At 43.9% G+C, this 19,169-nt stretch overlaps 1 protein-coding gene across 1 annotated transcript; it reads right to left on the bottom strand.

The window, feature by feature from the left end:
- Window positions 1-306: 306 nt before the first annotated feature.
- Window positions 307-17,268, bottom strand: nbn (nibrin). The gene is given in 20 exon segments (XM_048260590.1): window positions 307-697; window positions 3,489-3,538; window positions 3,962-4,075; window positions 4,468-4,608; window positions 5,112-5,189; window positions 5,333-5,620; window positions 5,622-6,093; window positions 6,768-7,154; window positions 10,152-10,290; window positions 10,441-10,538; window positions 10,705-10,895; window positions 11,768-11,815; window positions 11,817-11,886; window positions 12,549-12,567; window positions 13,156-13,216; window positions 15,192-15,332; window positions 15,334-15,349; window positions 15,654-15,781; window positions 16,597-16,718; window positions 17,018-17,268. Coding segments are annotated over 20 exon segments (2,637 nt in total). The 5' UTR covers window positions 17,049-17,268; the 3' UTR covers window positions 307-654.
- Between the last annotated feature and the right edge of the window lie 1,901 nt (window positions 17,269-19,169).

A 19,169-nucleotide genomic window follows, 5' to 3' on the forward strand; every position in this document is an offset into this window, starting at 1 on the left:
GCTTGTAGTGAATTCCGCCCAAATCCTCCACTCTGGCTCAATCTCTGGGAATCCGGTGTGTGTCATATACATGAAAACTGCTTATAATAACAATGATACATGCTAACTATCACATGATTATATAGCTACATGACTAAGTTGCGAAAACAGTGTGTGGGGAGAGTGCGATAATGAAACGAGTGTGTGAGGAGGTCTCGACGCACAAGCAGGTATATATTCTACCTTCTCTTTCAGCCCGCTGATTCGCCCAAGGTCAAAGCGTGACTTATCCTTCTGATTAAAGACAGAAAGGAAGGTTTTAATAAATGTTTTGTATACAATATTTTTTATTAAGAACAAATAAATCTTTTCAAAATATTCAAATAAGAACTCGCATCTTGTGTTTTTCTTACATTGCTTGCCATCCGTGAATTGTAAACAAAAATGTTAAACACATACAATAGAATACTGCGAAAACATCATGCAATCAGGGGATTTGTCTGGCCAGCACATACACTGATCTAAGGCATATCACTCATTATCTGCATATTATCTAGATCAAACTAGCCTCGCTGGGCTTCAACATAATCCCAACATACACTCAGGCTTCCATCAACAAGTCCCAGAACTGTTAAGAATTAAACATTTTCTTCTTGGTTCTTCTTTTTGCACTTGTCAGAATTTCATAGATCTCTTCCCAGAAGGTCTGGGGTTGTACCTGTTAAAACAAAATGGTTTGCTTAATTGCTTATCGATAACAAACCAGATAGATAGACAGTTAGAAAGACAGAAGACAGGTAGAAAGAAGAGGAATTTCAACCAGAGCACATCAACCAGCAAAGAATGAGAATATAGAGTCATAAAAGTCCTCCCAGCGAGCTTTTAACATTCCAACAGCAGGCCAAGGACACCCCTCGCTGGACGGAAAGATCAGCCGGCTTTAAAAATATCACTGTTGACCGTCCCCATCAGACAACGTTCTCCACTAAGCAAACCAAACAGGCACACAATAAAATATGTCTGGCGCCTTTTTTTTACCCTCTCCTCTCTTTGGTACAGGAGAGGAGGGGGCACCAGAGCTGTTTTCTTTGCCATTTATCCGACTATTTATCTCCCTCACACTTCCCCTCTTCCCTTCCTTCCTCTCTCCTCTCCCTTTCTTTTTCTGCATGGCCGAGGAGAGATGTTGGGATGAGTGGTCCATTTCTGCTCAGGCAGAGGAGACACACCTTGGTCTGCTGAGGTTACATCAGGGGCCTGCCATGGTTTCCTGGCAACAGTGTTTTAGGTTTTAGTGTGTGTACTTTTTCCACCTACCTCTCCCATGCCTCTGCTAGTTACACCAGCACCAACTCTATCAGCCTCCCTCAACAAGACACATCTGTCTGAATATGGGACCCCCAAACACACACAGCTGGATCAAACTTGCTCTTCAAAACAGACAAGATGCAGCTACATCCAGAAGCTATGGGGTATACTACGAATCTCGATTAGTGGGTTAGCGAGGTATGTTGCGCTCAAAGCCAGGCTATGCTGTGACACAAAATTGGATCCGTTTTAGTGTCGCTATATCACCATGGTTAGCCTGGCGAGCCAGACCCACATTAAAATGTAGGGTCTGGGCACTCACCGTTTGCAGTGCTCAGTCCGAGGGGCGGGATAATCAGTTGTCTTTCAAATTCCCTCTGCACGCAATAGGACGCAATAGGATATTTGTTTTCAAGTAGCAGGGAATTCAAGCCAAACCGTTGCAACTCAATCAATCATTATGTTAAGCCCACCAAACGACTCTATACACTCTATACACTAGCCCTGGCAGCCGCTAGGGGCGCGTCTAGATTTCTAGGCTACACCATGGTATCTTATGCTGTCAACCAAACCTGGTCGGGAGGAGGTTATGTGTTAAGTTATAGCTCAAATCGTGTAATCTACCGCACACTGACCAATCAATTGTCTTAAAAACGAAGTTCTCACGTGTAGGATTCTGTCATATATCTTACAGGTGGAGCTCCACCTCTACTAACATTTTGGATCTCGAATGCGCTTTAATAGTGCTGTGCGTGCAAATATCCCACTATGGACGTGCATACCATACAACAACTGATGACAATTGATGTTATAGGTTAGACACAAAAAATGACCGCAGTGTAGATTAAGCTATCACTCATGAATGCGGAAGTAATTGTTTTTAAATTGAGGCGGTCTTGTGCGTCTCCACGTTACACGATTGGCCAAAGTCATCCCAACACCGAGAACGCGCACAGATCTGAGCTGAAAGCCTAGTTTGACAAATATATCTGCAAAATATATCTGCATAACTGCAATCGTAGTATCACTCAACGTATACCCAAACTTGCGTATGTTGAGTTTAGATGCTTGACTTGCTGAGTCAAGGCTTTGTCAAGCCTCGATATGTCTACATAGCCTAGATATGTCTAACGTGCTTCGTAGTATACCCCACTGGTCTATTAAGTATACATTTTTGGGCTTTTTATGCCTTTAATGATAGTGACAGTGGAGAGTGACAGGAAGTGAGTGGGAGAGAGCAGGGGTGGGATCCGGAAAGGACCACGGGGCGGGAATCGAACCCGGGTCGCCGGCGTACGGTGCAGGTGCCCCAGCCAGTCGCGCCACAGCTGGGGCCTAGAAGCTGGTCTTTTGACTGACAGCCTTTTTGTTCTGTTACTATATTGCCCTGTGACTGTCCTCAGAATCTCCTGGGTTCTAGCATGTTCCTCACCACCTGGGTTCTAGCATGTTCCTCACCACAGACATTGGCAGTCTGCATTAGGGATTTATTTTCTGAGCGTTCAGGGGCTCGTGGGGACATGACTAGCTTCTTACACTAGTTCTCATGACCCTTCAAACCGGCTTGTCTCTGTGTTTACTTAGCAATCATCAGTGAATGAGTAGGAACATAAACAACAGCAAGATAACAAACGTACATTTAAACACACTGGACCATGTGGACATGTAGAAAAAAAAAAGGCGGAGATCAAATGTGTGCTTGTGTGAGACTGTACTGATGTGTTATGTGGGAGAAAAAGGAGGTTGGTGGATATACAGTTACTCTGAGTGTGTTTGTGTGTGAGTGAGTAAATTATCTAAGTCAGCATTTCTGTTGCCAGGATTAGCTGTACGTAGAGATGGCACTGAGCTAGTGAGAGAGAGAGCGAGAGAGAGAGAGAGAGAGAGAGAGAGAGAGAGAGAGAGAGAGAGGCAGTGAGAATGGAAAGAGATGGAGAGTTTATGTAACAAACACTAGAATTTATCTTAGAAGCAAGCTACCCCCTCTGTGTGTGCGCATGCCTGTGTGTGTAGAAGGCATTACACAATCAAAGGCTAAAATGTGCTTTATCAGATTTGATTTCATTGCCTCAATTTCCTAATTTGAAGAAAAAGTGGAAAAAAAACATGTGATTGTGATAACAAATAAACTAACAAAGGCAAGTACAGCGGTCTGATAGAGGGTGAAGCAAAGAGAAGGAGAGAGACGCATATCTATTTACCTGAACAGCTCATCTCCCACTGCCTGCTCCTTTTCTTGTTGTTTCTCTTCCTACCACACACACACACACACACACACACACACAGGTTGAGACGGTTGTAATAACAATTTTACTATGTAAATATACTGGATATGCTTAATGGCACATAACCATGTTCAGCATTAACTCAACTCAATATCATTTTCATATCACATCACAGACAATTATAGCATCACACACACAGTTAAAAATAATGGAACTTTACTGCACCAAAGGCCTGAACTCGCAAGAGCAAACACACTTCATCATGCTTATAGTAGAGTACAGTACAGTACACACACACACACACACACACACACAGTACATATACAAACAAACACACACTCAATAAACAAGCATACAAACACAAACACACACAGACAGTACAGATACATAAGCATGCACACAAACACACATACACACAATCTGACTTTTCCTTCTCTTAACCCCCTCACCTCCGCGGCCTCTTTAAGCCACTCCTCCAGCTCGGAGTTCTTCCCTCTGCTGTGGGCCACCAGGTCAGAGCCGCCGATGATCTGAGGGAGACCCTGCGAGCCTGGGACAGGGACCTACGCACATACACACAGACACATGCGCATGCACGCACACACACACACACACAAAGACAAATGCATGTTCTAGAAATGGCCACACACAGGCATATCCTGCCTGGCTTGTTGATTGTGGCTGTGAGCACATAAACAGTAGTCACGTGTGCGCCCTCTGGTGGCTGCAAGGAATAAGGCCTGTTACAAAGGCAGAGGTCACTCACACCCCCAGGGATCAGAACTCCATTCAGAGAGCACAGCTACTCTCAATACACACACACACAATAAACACACAAAAAAGAGCCCATCAATAGAACAAGGTACACAAAGTCAGCTTGCACACACACACACACACACACACACACACGCCTGACCTACTAGTTTAGATGACTGGGATAGGTCATGTGACTGACCTTGCGGAACCGTTTGAAGTTCTTGTGGTTGGAGGTGTGGTGCTGCAGGGGTTCCGTGCGCGTCCGTGAGGAGCTGACCACCAGAGACTTGAACTCCACCAACAGCAGCCCCCTGGGCAGCTCCGGGTCAGTCTTAGGGTCCTGGAGCACACACACACACACACACACGCACGCACGCACACACACACACACGCACGCACACACACACACACACACACACACACACACACACGCACGCACACGCACGCACGCGCACGCACGCACACAGACACACACGCACAGACACACGCGCACACACACACACACGCACGCACGCACACAGACACACACACACACGCATGCACACACACACACACGCACACACACACACACAGCACGCAGACACACACACACAGGATGGAACACACAAAGGCTCACACACATAAACACATGCATCTGAATATGGGAGGCCCCCACACACAGGCAGAGGTCACGCTTATTACAATTACTGGTGATCTGGTGGTCTATGCCTAATGAGCTAATTAAACCATAGAATAAACCAACTACTATTCAACTATTCAACATTCGCCTTTGACATTAGCTGGCAATTATGTTGTTTATTGCTGTTGTACCCCTTGGGTGTATGTGAGATGTATGTCTGTCACCTTCTTTTCTTCTTTTACAGAGCTGCTTTTGACAGGTTGGTGTTCATCAGACGGAGTGGGTCCGTTAGGTTTTGCAACCTTAAAGATACAAACATCAAACATTCAAATGGCCACCTATAACTTTGGGTCAGTTCTCCTGATATACAGTAGTAGAAATCCTTTGGTCAGACAAAAGGAAAATAACAATTATAGTTAGCGTAGAACAGAATGCCGGTAGTTACCACAAAAGACACTTCCTCTTCTTTGACATCTTCCTTTTGCTCCACCTTCTGTTTTTGATTGGTGGAGGCTTTCCTTTCCTGCTCCGGCAACTGCTTCTGATTGGTAGAACTGGCCCACTCTGATGTCTGATTTTTAGTGTTTTGTTTCAGAGTCTCCGAAGACTTCTGCCAACTGGTGTTGCCATTTTCTTTCTGGTTCTGGTGTGCTTTCCAATTGGCTGAGCTTTGCTCTTCCTGGTCCAAGCGCTGTTTTTTATTGGCTGTGGGCTCAGGGGGCATGTCCATGTCCATCCATCATGATGGACTCCAGTTCCTCTAGGGACAGGTCCAGATCTGGCTCTGCAGACTCTTCCTGCTCCATCTCCTTTCTCTTCTTAGTCTCCTGTCCTGTGAACCCACTGGAGAGTCCGTCTAGCATTCCCCTGGATGACCCCAGCCCTGACGCAGAACCTAATGCCGGACCCAGACCCAGGCTGGGACTAGCGCTAAACCCTGCAGCGGGACCAGAACTTCTGTCCTGGTTGCGGTCCGAGGCTGACCCCTGTACAGTCCGGTGTTGGGGACTCGGGGCTGCAGTCGTGGTGGTTGTGGAGTGTGTGCCTGTGTGTGTGTGTGTGCGTGGTCGTGTGTGTGGGGTTAACGGTGGGAGTGGGAGCCACAGCAGGGGTGCAATTCCTTTTATGGAGTTCCTCTTCCTCGCTATCCAACCGGAAAAGCTTGAGCTCTGATTGGCTTGCTTCCACGCTGCCATCTCGAGGTCTGAAACAAAGCATTATGGGTCAGCTGCACAAAAAACAGCATACTGCTTTAAGTAAGGGATAACGGCCACCGAGGTGTCCTGTTATACGGAATTAATGGACGAGGGCGAGAGGCAAAGAACTCCCCGACGCGCAGCGGAGTAGAACTCTGTATAATTCCGTATAACTGGACACACCTTGAAGGCCGTTATCCCACTTATCACCCGGTTGCCACTGTAAAGCAAAGGAAACACGCGGTTCTGTTTAAAAAGAAGCTCACTAGTTCAGCTTGTTGTACAACTTCTTTGGCCCTATAACAGCGATAGCATGGACAGTTAGCTTGTTTAGAGTTGATTCCATTGTTGTGAAGCCTGCCCTCAGGCTCAACCGTCGTCCTACTATGGTTGTTATAGTTACCATTCATAAGCATTGATATGGAACGGCGATTAAACTTTTTTTTACCAGATCTACTTCATAGGTGTCCCGTTATTCAGAATTAAAAGCCACCCCGCCAGCCAATCAGAAAAGAGTATGTCTTCTCTCTGGGTGATAACTTTCTTTTGCTTACAGGGTGAGATGGCCATATATATCTATACTGTAGTATTAAGATGTCACAAAGTCACAGTGAGGCATATAAGGACACCGGGCAGAAATGCTGATTTCCATCATCATGTTCCAGTCAACAGTAAATTTGTACCTTTTTTTGCTGACAGGCTGAAAGAAGTTTGTCAGGGCGGACTGTTTCTGGGGGGACGTCTTGTTGAGCGCACCCTGTGGAGCCCTGAATTTCGCTGAGTCAGCGTCACGGCTGCTGGGCCTCTTGCTGGACACAGCCAGGTCTGCCTTCCTGGTTTTCTCTGATTGGCTGGTTTGAGCGACAGTAAGTGGCGTCATCATCGTCTCTGTGATGGTGGTACATGAGGCTGGCGTGTCCTTGGTGACAGGAGGCTTCTGGAAAAAAAGAGGAGGAGGAGGAGGAAGAGGAGGAGGAGGAGGGTGTTGTCTTGGGATGTGATGTTGACCGTGCACGACTGGGCTGTTTCTCCGGTGTCTCTCCGACAGAGGTCATCTCACTGACCTTTGGGCTACAGGCAGAAAAAAAACAAAGTGAACAAGGAATGAACTGAACAAGGAGCAGGTCAATAAAATAAAAAGGCAATGGCTCAGGCAATATCCATCACACCACATTGTTAAACAGGCAAATGAGTTCACATTTTTATGGCTAAATAATCTTATTCCTCAAAAACCACTGCAACCTTGCAGCATCACTACATGACTATATGTGATATGTGCACCAATGTCAAATCAAATCAAATCAAATCAAATCAAATCAAATGTTTGTCACATACATTATACAGGTAGCCTATAAATGCAGTGAAATGCTTGTTCCACTGACTCCAAGACTGTGCAAAGGATATATGTATAGAAAAGGGAGAAGAATAAAGAAATAAAGTCCAAAGTGCAAAGTGTTTAGGCTGCTGTGCTGTGTGCTGGTGCGGATGGCCTGGGGGCTGCTGTACTGTGTGCTGGTGCTGATGGCCTGGGGGTAAAAACGTTTCCGCATTCTCTCCGTGTTGGACTTCAGGCAGCGGTAACGTTTCCCAGACCCTAGGATAGAGAAGAGGCAGTTGTTGGGGTGACTGGGATCCCTGATCATTTTCCTTGTTCTCGACTGACATCTCCTTAGGTAAATTTCCTGTAGGTTGGGTAGGGCACTTCTGGTGGTACGTTCAGCTGATCTCACTACTCTCTTCAGAGCTTTACGGTCTAGCTCAGTGCTATTTCCATACCAAGCTGTTAATACTCCCAGTGATAACACTTTCAATGGTGGTTCTGTAAAAGTTCTTCAGTAGTTGTTGAGGTAGCTTGAAGTACTTGAGGCATCTGAGGTGGAAAAGACGCTGATGGTCCAAGTCAGGTCTTTAGTAATATGGACTCCAAGATATTTAAAACTCTCTACCCTTTCCACTTGAGAGTCATTGATCATAAGTGGTTGATAAATCTTATGCTGATCACGCCTGAAATCTATAAAACATCTCCTTGGTCTTCGTAACATTCAGGAGGAGGTTGTTTTCCTGGCACCAGTTAGATAACCTGTCTACTTCACTCAAGTAAACCTGCTCATTGTTCTTTGAAATGAGGCCAACTACTGCTGTGTCATCAGCAAACTTGACAATGATGTTGGAATCATGTACTGCTGTACAATCATATGTGTAGAGGGAATACAACAATGGACTTAGAACACATCCCTGTGGCGCTCCTGTATTGAGCGTAAGGGATGAAGAGATGTGACTACCCACCCGCACGGCCTGGGGTCTACCAGTCAGGACGTTAAAAATCCATTTACACAGAGATGAATTCAGTCCAAGATCTTCCAACTTAGTGAGTAGTAATACAGGTTTGATTGTATTAAATGCTGAGCTAAAATCTATAAACATCATTCTCACATAATATCCTGCCCTGTTATCAAGGTGAGCTAATGCAGTATGCAATTGATGGCATCATCAGTAGATCTATTAGTCTGATATGCAAACTGCAAGGGATCTAGATTTAGGGGCAATGATGAGCAGATGTAATTTTTGACCAACCTCTCAAAGCACTTCATGGCTATAGACGTCAGAGCAACTGGACGGTAGTCATTCAGGCCAGCAGGATGTGAATTCTTTGAAACAGGAACAATTGTTGATCTTTTAAAACAAGTTGGTACAGTTGACTGAGCCAAAGAGAGGTGGAATATTTTGGTGAATACAGGAGCAAGTTGATCTGCGCAGGTTTTGAATACTCGTCCAGGAATGCCATCTGGACCTGCCACTTTTCTGGTGTTCACGCTCCTAAATGCTCTCCGCACGTCATGCTCTGAGAGCGTCATGAATGTCCTCCACGTTTTGGTCAAAGCGCACGTAGAATGTGTTGAGCTCATCTGCCAGCGAGGGGTCAGCGTTCACAATGGTGGAAGTTGGTGATTTGTAGTCCGACATCGCCCGTAGCCCTTGCCACATACACCTGGAATCTGATTGTTCAAACTGGGACCGGATCTTTTCCCCATACCGTCTCTTGGCTTCTTTCACCATTCTCTGTAGATTGTATGTGGCAGCTTTATATTCTTCCATGTTTCCAGATAGAAGTCCTGATCTATAAGCAGCAGTTCGTTCATTCAGAGCTTCGCGGATGGAGTGGTTTACCCATGGCTTTTGGTTTGGGTATGTCTTCATGATGGCTTTGGGAACAGTGTCATCCACAAGCTTCCCTATGAACCCTACTACTGCTTCTGTAAACTCATCGATGTTCTCTTCAGATCTGAACACATCCCAGTCCACAATGCTCAGCAGAACTTGGAGCATGTTCTCAGACTCTCTGACCAGAGCGTCACCTCATGCATGGCTGGAGGCTCGCGTTTCAGTTTTTGCTGGTACCTGGGCAAAAGGAATATTGCAGCATGATCTGATTTGCCGAAAGGAGGAAGAGACTTGGCTTTGTATCCATCTTTGAACAAGATGTAGCAGTGATCCAGTGTCCTCTCCCCTCTGCTGTTACATTTGACGTGCTGATAAAAATCCGGCATGACCTTCTTGAGACGGGCCTTATTGAAGTCACCAGCCACAATCACAGCTGCATCCAAGTTGTCATTCTGTTGCTTTCTGAGAGTCCTGGACAACTCCTTCAGTGCTGCATCAGTGTCCGCTTGAGGTGGTATATAGATGGTGGTGACGATGACTGATGTGAACTCCCGGGGAAGGTAAAATGGCCTGCATTTCACAGTGATGAGCTCCAAACCAGGTGAGCAGTGTTTTGCTAGTACCATGACATTCTGGCTATCACACCAGCTGTTGTTCACAAAAATGCATACCCCCCCCCCTCTAGTTTTGCCAGAATCCGTTGTTCTGTCCATGCGATGTACAGGCTGAATTGCATGGTCCGGCACTGACGGTGTTAACCACGTCTCAGTTAGGCAGAAGATGTTACAGTCACGTACGTCTTGTCATGTCAATGTGTGTGTGTGTGTGTGTGTGTGTGTGTGTGTGTGTGTGTGTGTACACATGGACATATGGAATGTGTGGAATATGTGTGTATTCCCTTCATACCCGCTGATGCCCTGTGAGGGTTCTGTGTTAACCACGTAGGCGGTGATATTCTGCGACGCCGCTGGGAGAACCGTCTCGTCCACTGCAGCACTCTGGGATAGCGAGGGCCCTGGGATGACCTTCCTCATCCTCACAGACTCTGCACGACACACACCGCACAGAGAAAAGCTCCTTTATGTGTGTGTGTGTGTGTGTGTGTGTGTGTGTGTGTGTGTGTGTGTGTGTGTGTGTGTGTGAGAATAAGGGTGTGCAAGTCTGTGAATGGGAGCAGGCTGCAGCAGGGACCAACCTGTCGCCGTCGGAGCATAAGGATTGCAGTAGGTGGAGTTATTGACATAGATGGCAGCCAATCCGATTTCAGATTCAGAGATCCACCGCTGGCCCTGTCTGTTTCACACAGGAAGAAGAGTGACAACCATGGCAACAAGCCTCCATCTTCCCTCTTCCTCACCCCAAAGGCCAAGCAACACACACACACACACACAGACACACACACACACACACACAAGGTTCTATCACAAGAGCTGTTGATGGCCTGGTATTGTGAGTTTACCTGTGGAGAACCTGACCCACAGCATCTATCCACTTCCTGGAAGAGGCGGAGATTAGTGTCTGAGAGCTGCCTACTGCCATGTCAATCACGCAGCTCCCTGGCGACTCCAGGAGTGACACAGGGACAGACCCCTCCTCCAGGAGCTGACTCAGCCCACCTCCATAACCCACTGCCTGACTCAAGTGCTTCATCTATAGGAACAACACACAAATACACACACAGCCAAAACACACACACACACACACACACACACACACACACAGACAGACACACACACCATTCATGTGATTTATCTGTAGTTAGAGGCTATAGTCTCCAACTTGCTTACGGGCACTAAATATAAGAAACATACAAAAGCCTGCTGCAATTACTCTGAGCCACAGGCTCATCTAGAAACACTCATTGGAATATATTAATATTGAAGTCATTAGTATGTAGGTAGATCTTTTACTTATCATCACCATTAGACAGTCAAATAGTGGAAGACAAAGAGCCAAGTGTTTCATAATAGATCCATCGTCCGGGCCTTATACATTAATAATTTAAATTACATAAAATAATCTTACATAAAGGCACGCTTATGGCCTAGCGTCTGGACAGAGGGGTCTGTCCCAGCAATAAGCCCTCCCATTTACAAACAGGTTCTTTAATAAAATGCAGTGGCTCTCCAGAACAGTGAGAGTGGGACCCCAGAGGTGAATGTGTGTGTGTGAGTGTGTGTGCGTGTGTGTGTGTGTGTGTGTGTGTGTCTTATGTAATGTGGCCTGTCAACCGTAAAACTCAGACACTGCACAAATACGTAGGAATGCAGACGACACAAACTCAACACTAGCGCACACACACACACACACACACACACACACAGTACTAACTAAGCACACCACATCAGTGTCTTAAATGAAATGTTAAAAGAGTAAATCTTAGTAGTATATAATACACACAATCCGTATTTTTCAAATAAACGTAAGAAATACAAATCCTCTGGATATCTCCTATATCTCCTATATCTCCTATATCTCCTGCTCAGTATATTTAGTTGTGCAGCTGCAGGTTTGTGAACTACCTGTTTGGAGTTGAGGAAGATGAAGTTCTTTCCAGCAAAGAGTCGCTTGACGCTCAGGGCGAGAGCTCAGATCCACATCCTCTTTGGTTAGACTGGGCTCATCAATCTCAGGGTAATAACTAGCACACGCACACACACACACACACACACCTTGTTAGGGACTGGGGTTTGTGTGTGATGGAATTTAATGAGACAGTCGCTTAAATGCATCAATCTAGTGCATTTTGAGAACAAATTAAGAGGTTATATTTGCTTATTGATATTTATGGAGATGTTTGTACTGTAAAGTTATGACCGTAAAGAGGCCACAACCAAAAAGCATGGATAAGGAGTGTAACAGTTAAGAAATGGTAAATAACAAAATAAAAACTAGCACATACATTACATTAAGTAGAAGTGGTTACTTGTGTTAACTAGTTTATTTGATCATTTCTGTATCCCTATATAGCCTACTCTACAGACAACATTCCTGACAACACTCTTTTTTGAAAACACTCCTCTCCACATTTTTAAAGCCTCTGGGCTTGGCATGAAGACCCGCGTAAGGAGACTATTTACTCGATTATCTATTTCAGGAGAGGAGTTTCCTTAGGCAGCAAGGTAACCATCTGACGTCTTGTAGCCTGTTTAGCATTCTACAAGGCGCCTTGGAGCAGCACGCACACACGCAGCAGGGGAGGGGGGTGACTGATAGCACAACTTTGTCTTGTCAAGTATGGAGCCAGCTGCAGACGTGTGCTCACGTGAGTGAGGAGCTCCTCTGCTACTGATGTTCCATTACCACTTCCTTTGATTGCTTTCTACACAAAAATAACAGAATAGGCGGCAACGAAAGAGTTGAAAACCGTGAAAACAAACTAATCAAACATCGGTATATGGTATATGGTCGGTATATGGTCTGCTTAAATATTTTCAGCCCATGATGAATCTATGGAGGGCTAAATTAGATTATAGTGGACCACCAGTGTCCGGTCACCAGATTAGATTATAGTGGACCACCAGTGTCCGGTCACCAGATTAGATTATAGTGGACCACCAGTGTCCAGTCACTAGATTAGATTATAGTGGGCCACTGGTCACCAGATTAGATCATAGTGGGCCACCAGTGTCCAATCACCAGATTAGATCATATTGGGCCACTGGTCACCAGATTAGATTATAGTGGACCACCAGTGTCCAGTCACCAGATTAGATTATAGTGGGCCACTGGTCACCAGATTAGATTAAAGTGGATCACCAGTGTCCGGTCAATAACACTGAGCTACAATATTCTGTGTTAAGTAATTCTGAATGTGGCTAGTGGTCAGGAGTACCTCTGTGCCACTGGCAGGAGGGATCACCAGTGTCTCCCTCTGTGGTAATTCTGAATGTGGCTAGTGGAGGAGTACCTCTGAAGAAGTCCCCCAGGGGCGTCACTATGGGCCGCCCACAGAGCAGAGCGCAGATGGTCTGGGAACGAAGTGATGGAGAGAGAACAGAGAGAAGAGAAGGAGAGAGATGGAGAGAGAACAGAGAGAAGAGAAGGAGAGAGAGATGGAGAGAAACACGGGCAAAGGAAGAGAGACAAAAGAGAACACAGAGAAAAGGGCAGAAGGAAAAATCAAAACGGACTTCTTGTTTGTAAACAGACAAGCTTAATGACCACAGTTTTGTTACAATCAAATTGTGTTTTGCTGTTAACCAGAGGTGGGAGTAAGTCACATGTCAAGTGATGGCAAGTCAAGGCAAGTCAAAGCTTAAGGTCAAGCAAGTCACAAGTCAAGTCATACAAATTCATGATGATTTACCCACGTTTTTATTTTGAAATAGGCTATAGTAGGCTAGTTATGAACTGCTGGAGTTTTATTTGCAAAAAAAAAATGTTTTGCTACTCATTACTCAAAAGGCATTGTATTCAAGCATTATAAAGGTATATGAACAATAAATGTATTTCAAGTAGACCTATTATAAAATAGCCTATTATTGTTTCAAAATGTCTCGAACTTTAAGTAGGCTACATCAAATCATGAAAATGCATTCAAACAATCCAAGTTACACCCGTCATCTCTAAGGACCCAGCCTGGCAACTCCATCAGCTCAAATAACATTGAAAAACGTAACGAACTAATCAATCAATCAAACGCTACCGTCAATGTCACTACCAAATTTTGATAAGCGCATCGGCAAAACACTAGAGCTGCACAAGCTAGTTTTAGGACCCTCAATGCTATATCATATTATACATAAGCCCTCAATTCTATATCATATTATACATGAGCCCTCAATGCTATATCATATTATACTGTACATGACCCCTCAATGCTATATCATCTTAAACATAAGCCTCAATGCTATATCATATCATACATAAGCCCTCAATGCTATATCATATTATACATAAGGCCTCAATGCTATATCATATTATACATAAGCCCTCAATGCTATATCATATTATACACAAGCCTAACATGGGAAGTAAGCTAAAACTTTTCTATGCCGATTGCTGGCAGTTTACTTACTGACTGTTGTTACTGTAACTTATGAGACAGGGACGTTTTTAAGAGGGAGGGAGAAAGAGAGCAGCATAGTCTAGTTTACACTGCCTTAAATATCAGCATATCACCGGCTAGCATACAGATTATACTTAGACAAGAAAATGTTTCACGTTGCCATTTCATACATTGTAATCTAATATCCTTCACTAAAAAGCATAATTGATTCACAGCCAACTCAACATGCCTCAAACTTGACGTTAGGAACTAACTTCTGACAGATGAAAATCAACGTGGTGGTGGTGGTTATGTCGCTAATTTGCAGCAGACCTTGCAGACTGCTGTTCATTTCTTTTCTGAGTTGTCAGATAAATCATATGTGTACCCAAATTTTATTATTTTTTGGTATAACGGTAGAGCCTTCCATATTCGCAGATAAACTCATTTGATCTGCCACTTGCTGCTGGTCTAGTAACAGCGATCGGTTCGCTCGCATTTTCTTAATTAAAAAGGCATTAAGATCCATTTCCATTTTTTACTCCTCTTTTTAGTCAACTTTAGCATGGGTTCACATACTTTTTCTTGCCACTGTATATATAAAAAGTCAAGTCATTTCAAGCCATCTGACTGAAGTCAGGTCTCAAGTCATGAATATCAAGTCAAAGTCAAGTCAAGTCAAGTCTTTTATACATGCTGATCAAGCGAGTCTCAGGTCGTAAAAATGGTGACTCCCCCATGTCTGGTGTTAATCTTTTGTTTTCACATAATTAGATTAATACCAGGATGTTATTTGCTTCTGCTGTATCTGAAACTCCTTGGTAAGTTCACATATTAGTGTAAGAACCTCAAGCCTCTGGGCCAGTAGCTATAGTGCTGTTGCTGAGGGGATTGTCCAGGGTAAATGAATGAAACGTTTCTGAAATGTGTGGTGATTGATGGGGTCTGGGACTGACCTTGACGGTGACCTTCACAGAAGGCATAACGAGGTGGGTACACTCCTGGTCCCATGAGCTCACTAGCCGGCCACCAAATGAGGAGAGGGCCTGGGACAGTTCCGCCTTGCTCTCGTTCTCCAAGCATGAGAAACACCCTCACACTCTCCTCTTCAACCCTGACAAGAACCGGACAGAAACCGAACACACCCTCACACTCTCCTCACCAAGAACGAGAACTTTAACGAGAACTTTAGCGATAACAGCAAACGAGTATCACTCTAACTAATATGAATGGCGACATCCACATATAAACTATAACGGTAACAATGCTAATATCGTTATAGTTACAGTTATCTTCACAGTTATTGTTCCTAGTGTGAACGACCCTTAGCATAATCACATCCAAACACACAAATAAAACAAAAACACACTTACTTAAACACATCCAAACACACACAAATAAAACAAAAACACACTTACTTAAACTTGCTTTGGTAGACCCCGAAGGTCAACCTGTCTCCAGATTTCAGGGTCTGGACAGTGCCGGCTGTCAGCTGTGCATCATTGATGAAAGTGCCATACTTAGAGGAGTCCTTCAATGTCAGACTCTGTACAAGAGAGTAACACAGAATTTGCAACTGGCAATGAGTGCACTCACTCATACACTTAAATATATGGAAATAGAACTCACCAAGCCCTATTTGAAATGGAGGTCAAAGTGCAGTCTGTCAACATGCTTTCATACAAAAGTTTTTGTGTATGAACTATTAGGCCTAACTATCATGTGACATGTGGGAGCATGGAGCTGACTGAGCAGTGTTCTTCAGTGCAATCCAGTGTCTTGCCTATAGTGTTAAATTAGAAAATTGATTTGGCCTAGTTATCAAATTACCTTTTGTTAAACATGTGACGTTGCAATTTGTCCACCATCTTTCAAATTAGGGCCCAGCCTCTTCATATACAATTGCACACCAACGTTCACAACGACCCATTCCATGCTCAAGATGCCTTCTCGATAATGTAGTCCATCTTAAAAAAGTAGGCTACTCATATCTACAGTTCTAACTCCAATCTCCCCGTCATATGTTATACTGGTAATGTCTCTCTCCAACTGCACAGTGAGGGATTATTACAGTCTAGGGAAGGGTGTGGTTTGGGGAAATATTGATTTTCTAGGTGCAGACAAAACATGAGTGGATAAACCCCTTAACAGATGTCAGAAAACTGTCAGTGTGTCACTGTGTGGAACTGCATGGACCTCACAGACAGAATATGAAACTTCAAAGTCAGTCAACAGAGTCAAAGTCTTTTAATACAAAAGCAACAATTTGAGCAACATGTGTTGCTATACCGTCACCACGAAATTATGGGATTTATTTTAACCCACGTACCTGGCTGGTGCGACCGGTGCGACCTGACTTACCTGGTTGCTAAGAGACAACTGAGCATGGGCACGGCTGATGGACTGGTCATTGCCAAGTAGGATTTCACAATTCTTGCGACCCACAACATACTCTTTTCCAGGCAGCAAGTAAAATGTTTCGCCTGAAAATCAATGGATGTATGAAGCTCATCTGGTTACGTTCTCATCAAACATCTGGACACATCTGTTATCGCGCACGAAGTAGGCTACTAAGTCAAATGCCTTTTGTTATCACAAGTAGATCTAATGTTAACAGCTCACATGACAAACTGTAACGTCACTGCAGCCAAAGTTAGCCGGTGACTGCTAGCTTTATTTAGCGTACAAGTTTGACGAAAATTCACCGTTTGAAAGGACAACATTATCTTGGTCCAGCAAACGTTTGGTTTGAAACAAGAAACGAAACCACAACCTAACCTACCTCCAGATTGAAGGGGTACCAGCTTCCACATTGCGACCGCAACTCTGTCTTCACAGATGACGCCTTCACTGATTTGCACAAGGATAGTAACGTTAGTCCATGTTTGATCTACTATTAAATACGTTGTATCACTCTACGCTAACGGTTTTGAAACACTAAATACTTTTTTCAACGGTACTGGAAGAAAGGAGAGAAAATAACTATCCAGGAACACTTTACGTGAACTTTGCCAGGGCCAAATCAGCGCCTGACTAATTTCCTGTTCAGTGCTTACTTCAAAGTAAAAGTCCGACTTCATAATCGAAGCATCTCGGGACCTACAGTATATTTCCCATACACGGGTTTCCCGTTTACCAACAAAACTAGATGCGCGCACAGCCGCGGGGCAGAAGACGCTTGGTGGCCGTCCACAACGTTATAAACGTTTGCTCTTTTGCATTGCTCTATGCTGTAGGCCTATGGTGCTTTCTGCCTCTTGGTTGCGCATGCATTTTTTCGTGACGTTGCATAGAAATCCATGTATAGACGGTAGGCTATAAGAAAGAGATATTACCTCACATCAACAGCAAAGGTCCCCAAGCAAGGTCAAGTCTCAAATGTCTGCAGTGAGGACCATAGACATAATATACATAGACGCCGCATCGACCGCTACTCCTTACTAGCGCTGACGAGATTTGGAGCCGCCATCTTGGACCGGTCATCCACTCCAATCAGTGTAATCTGTTTGGCCTGTGAGATGAGCTGTCAGCGCACTTAATTAATCATATCTCACTGAATACCGAACAGATTCTCACTCGGTTTTTTTTGCTGCAAAGGTCATACATGTAGCTATGATACAGGACACATGATTTAGCGTATTTTAATATTCATAGTGGGTTTAACAGTAATAGAATATTCTGATATATGATATAAAGTGACCTGACGTCCGATATCAAAACTGGGAACATAATCCATGTTTGACAGCATAGACAAAACTAGTTTGATACAAGTTTAATGAGTTAAATATAGTTCACAGTTGACAGAAAAGTTCCATCAACAGCATTATTCACAGAAAGGTTCTATAAACATTTAAAGTGAGATCAGTGCCATTCAGACATCTGAGGGGTATTCCAAGTAGGCCTATGTGGTTTAGTGACAAACTTGGGTAAATTGACAGAATAAGTTGTAAACCTTCCAGTAGAAAAGCTGTATACAGGAAACATGGTTGTGTGTATTTTAATATTCATAGTGGGCTTAATAGTAATAGAATATTCTCATATATGATATATTATAAAGTGATGACATCCAATATAAACACTGGGAACATAACTAATCCATGTTTGACAGCATAGACAGAAACTGGTTTGATACAAGTTTTAATGGGTTAAATTGACAGAAAAATCCATTAACATTTTCAGTTCAGTGCCATCAAAAATAAAGTTTGATGAACAGACATTGGTGTGGCATAAGTAAAGGAAATGGAGTAACTGGGTTCAATATCAACAGCATTTGTTAGACAAGTTCCATAAATATTGTAAAGTGCAAGTTTGTAGGTTTGTTTCTGATCCTTAAAAAACAGACATTGGTTTGGCATAGTAAGTGTAACTTCATCAATTCAAGACAAAAAGGTGACTTGTCACTTGTACAGTGTCAATGGGTTCATCAACAGCATCTGTTATTTACAGTTCACAGAAAGCTTTCAGCCCCAATGAAGAGATTAAATAAATAAGAATTAAGAAACATTTTAGAAACTGCTAAGATCAGCCCCGTTCATTGTAATCAGTAAAAGAATCGGGAGTGTCTTCACAGGCTCAGTGAGACAGAGGTTACTGTCATGCAGTTGGTTCTATGATTTCGATAACTGGTGCATGTAATTTTGTATGTTCCCACCTTGCTAAAATTGCTTGGGTACACTTTGGCTAAGAAAAAAGTGCTTCAGACAGCAGGTGGGCAAATAAGATAGCAGTACATAGTGAAACTGGGTAAACTCCCTAAAAGAGGACCGAGTCAACCAGACGATGGGGAAATGGGACACAGAGTGGTGAATGCAGGTGATGAAGGTGGAGCTCATAAATCAAATATTCAGTCACAGTGTAGCAGATGCCCTCCAATACTGCAATGAAGAGCTGCACCTTCCTCAGTTCCAGGGATGTGAGGAGACTATTCAGTTCAT

This window comes from Alosa alosa, chromosome 13, assembly GCF_017589495.1.
Source record: "Alosa alosa isolate M-15738 ecotype Scorff River chromosome 13, AALO_Geno_1.1, whole genome shotgun sequence".
Taxonomy (NCBI): domain Eukaryota; kingdom Metazoa; phylum Chordata; class Actinopteri; order Clupeiformes; family Clupeidae; genus Alosa; species Alosa alosa.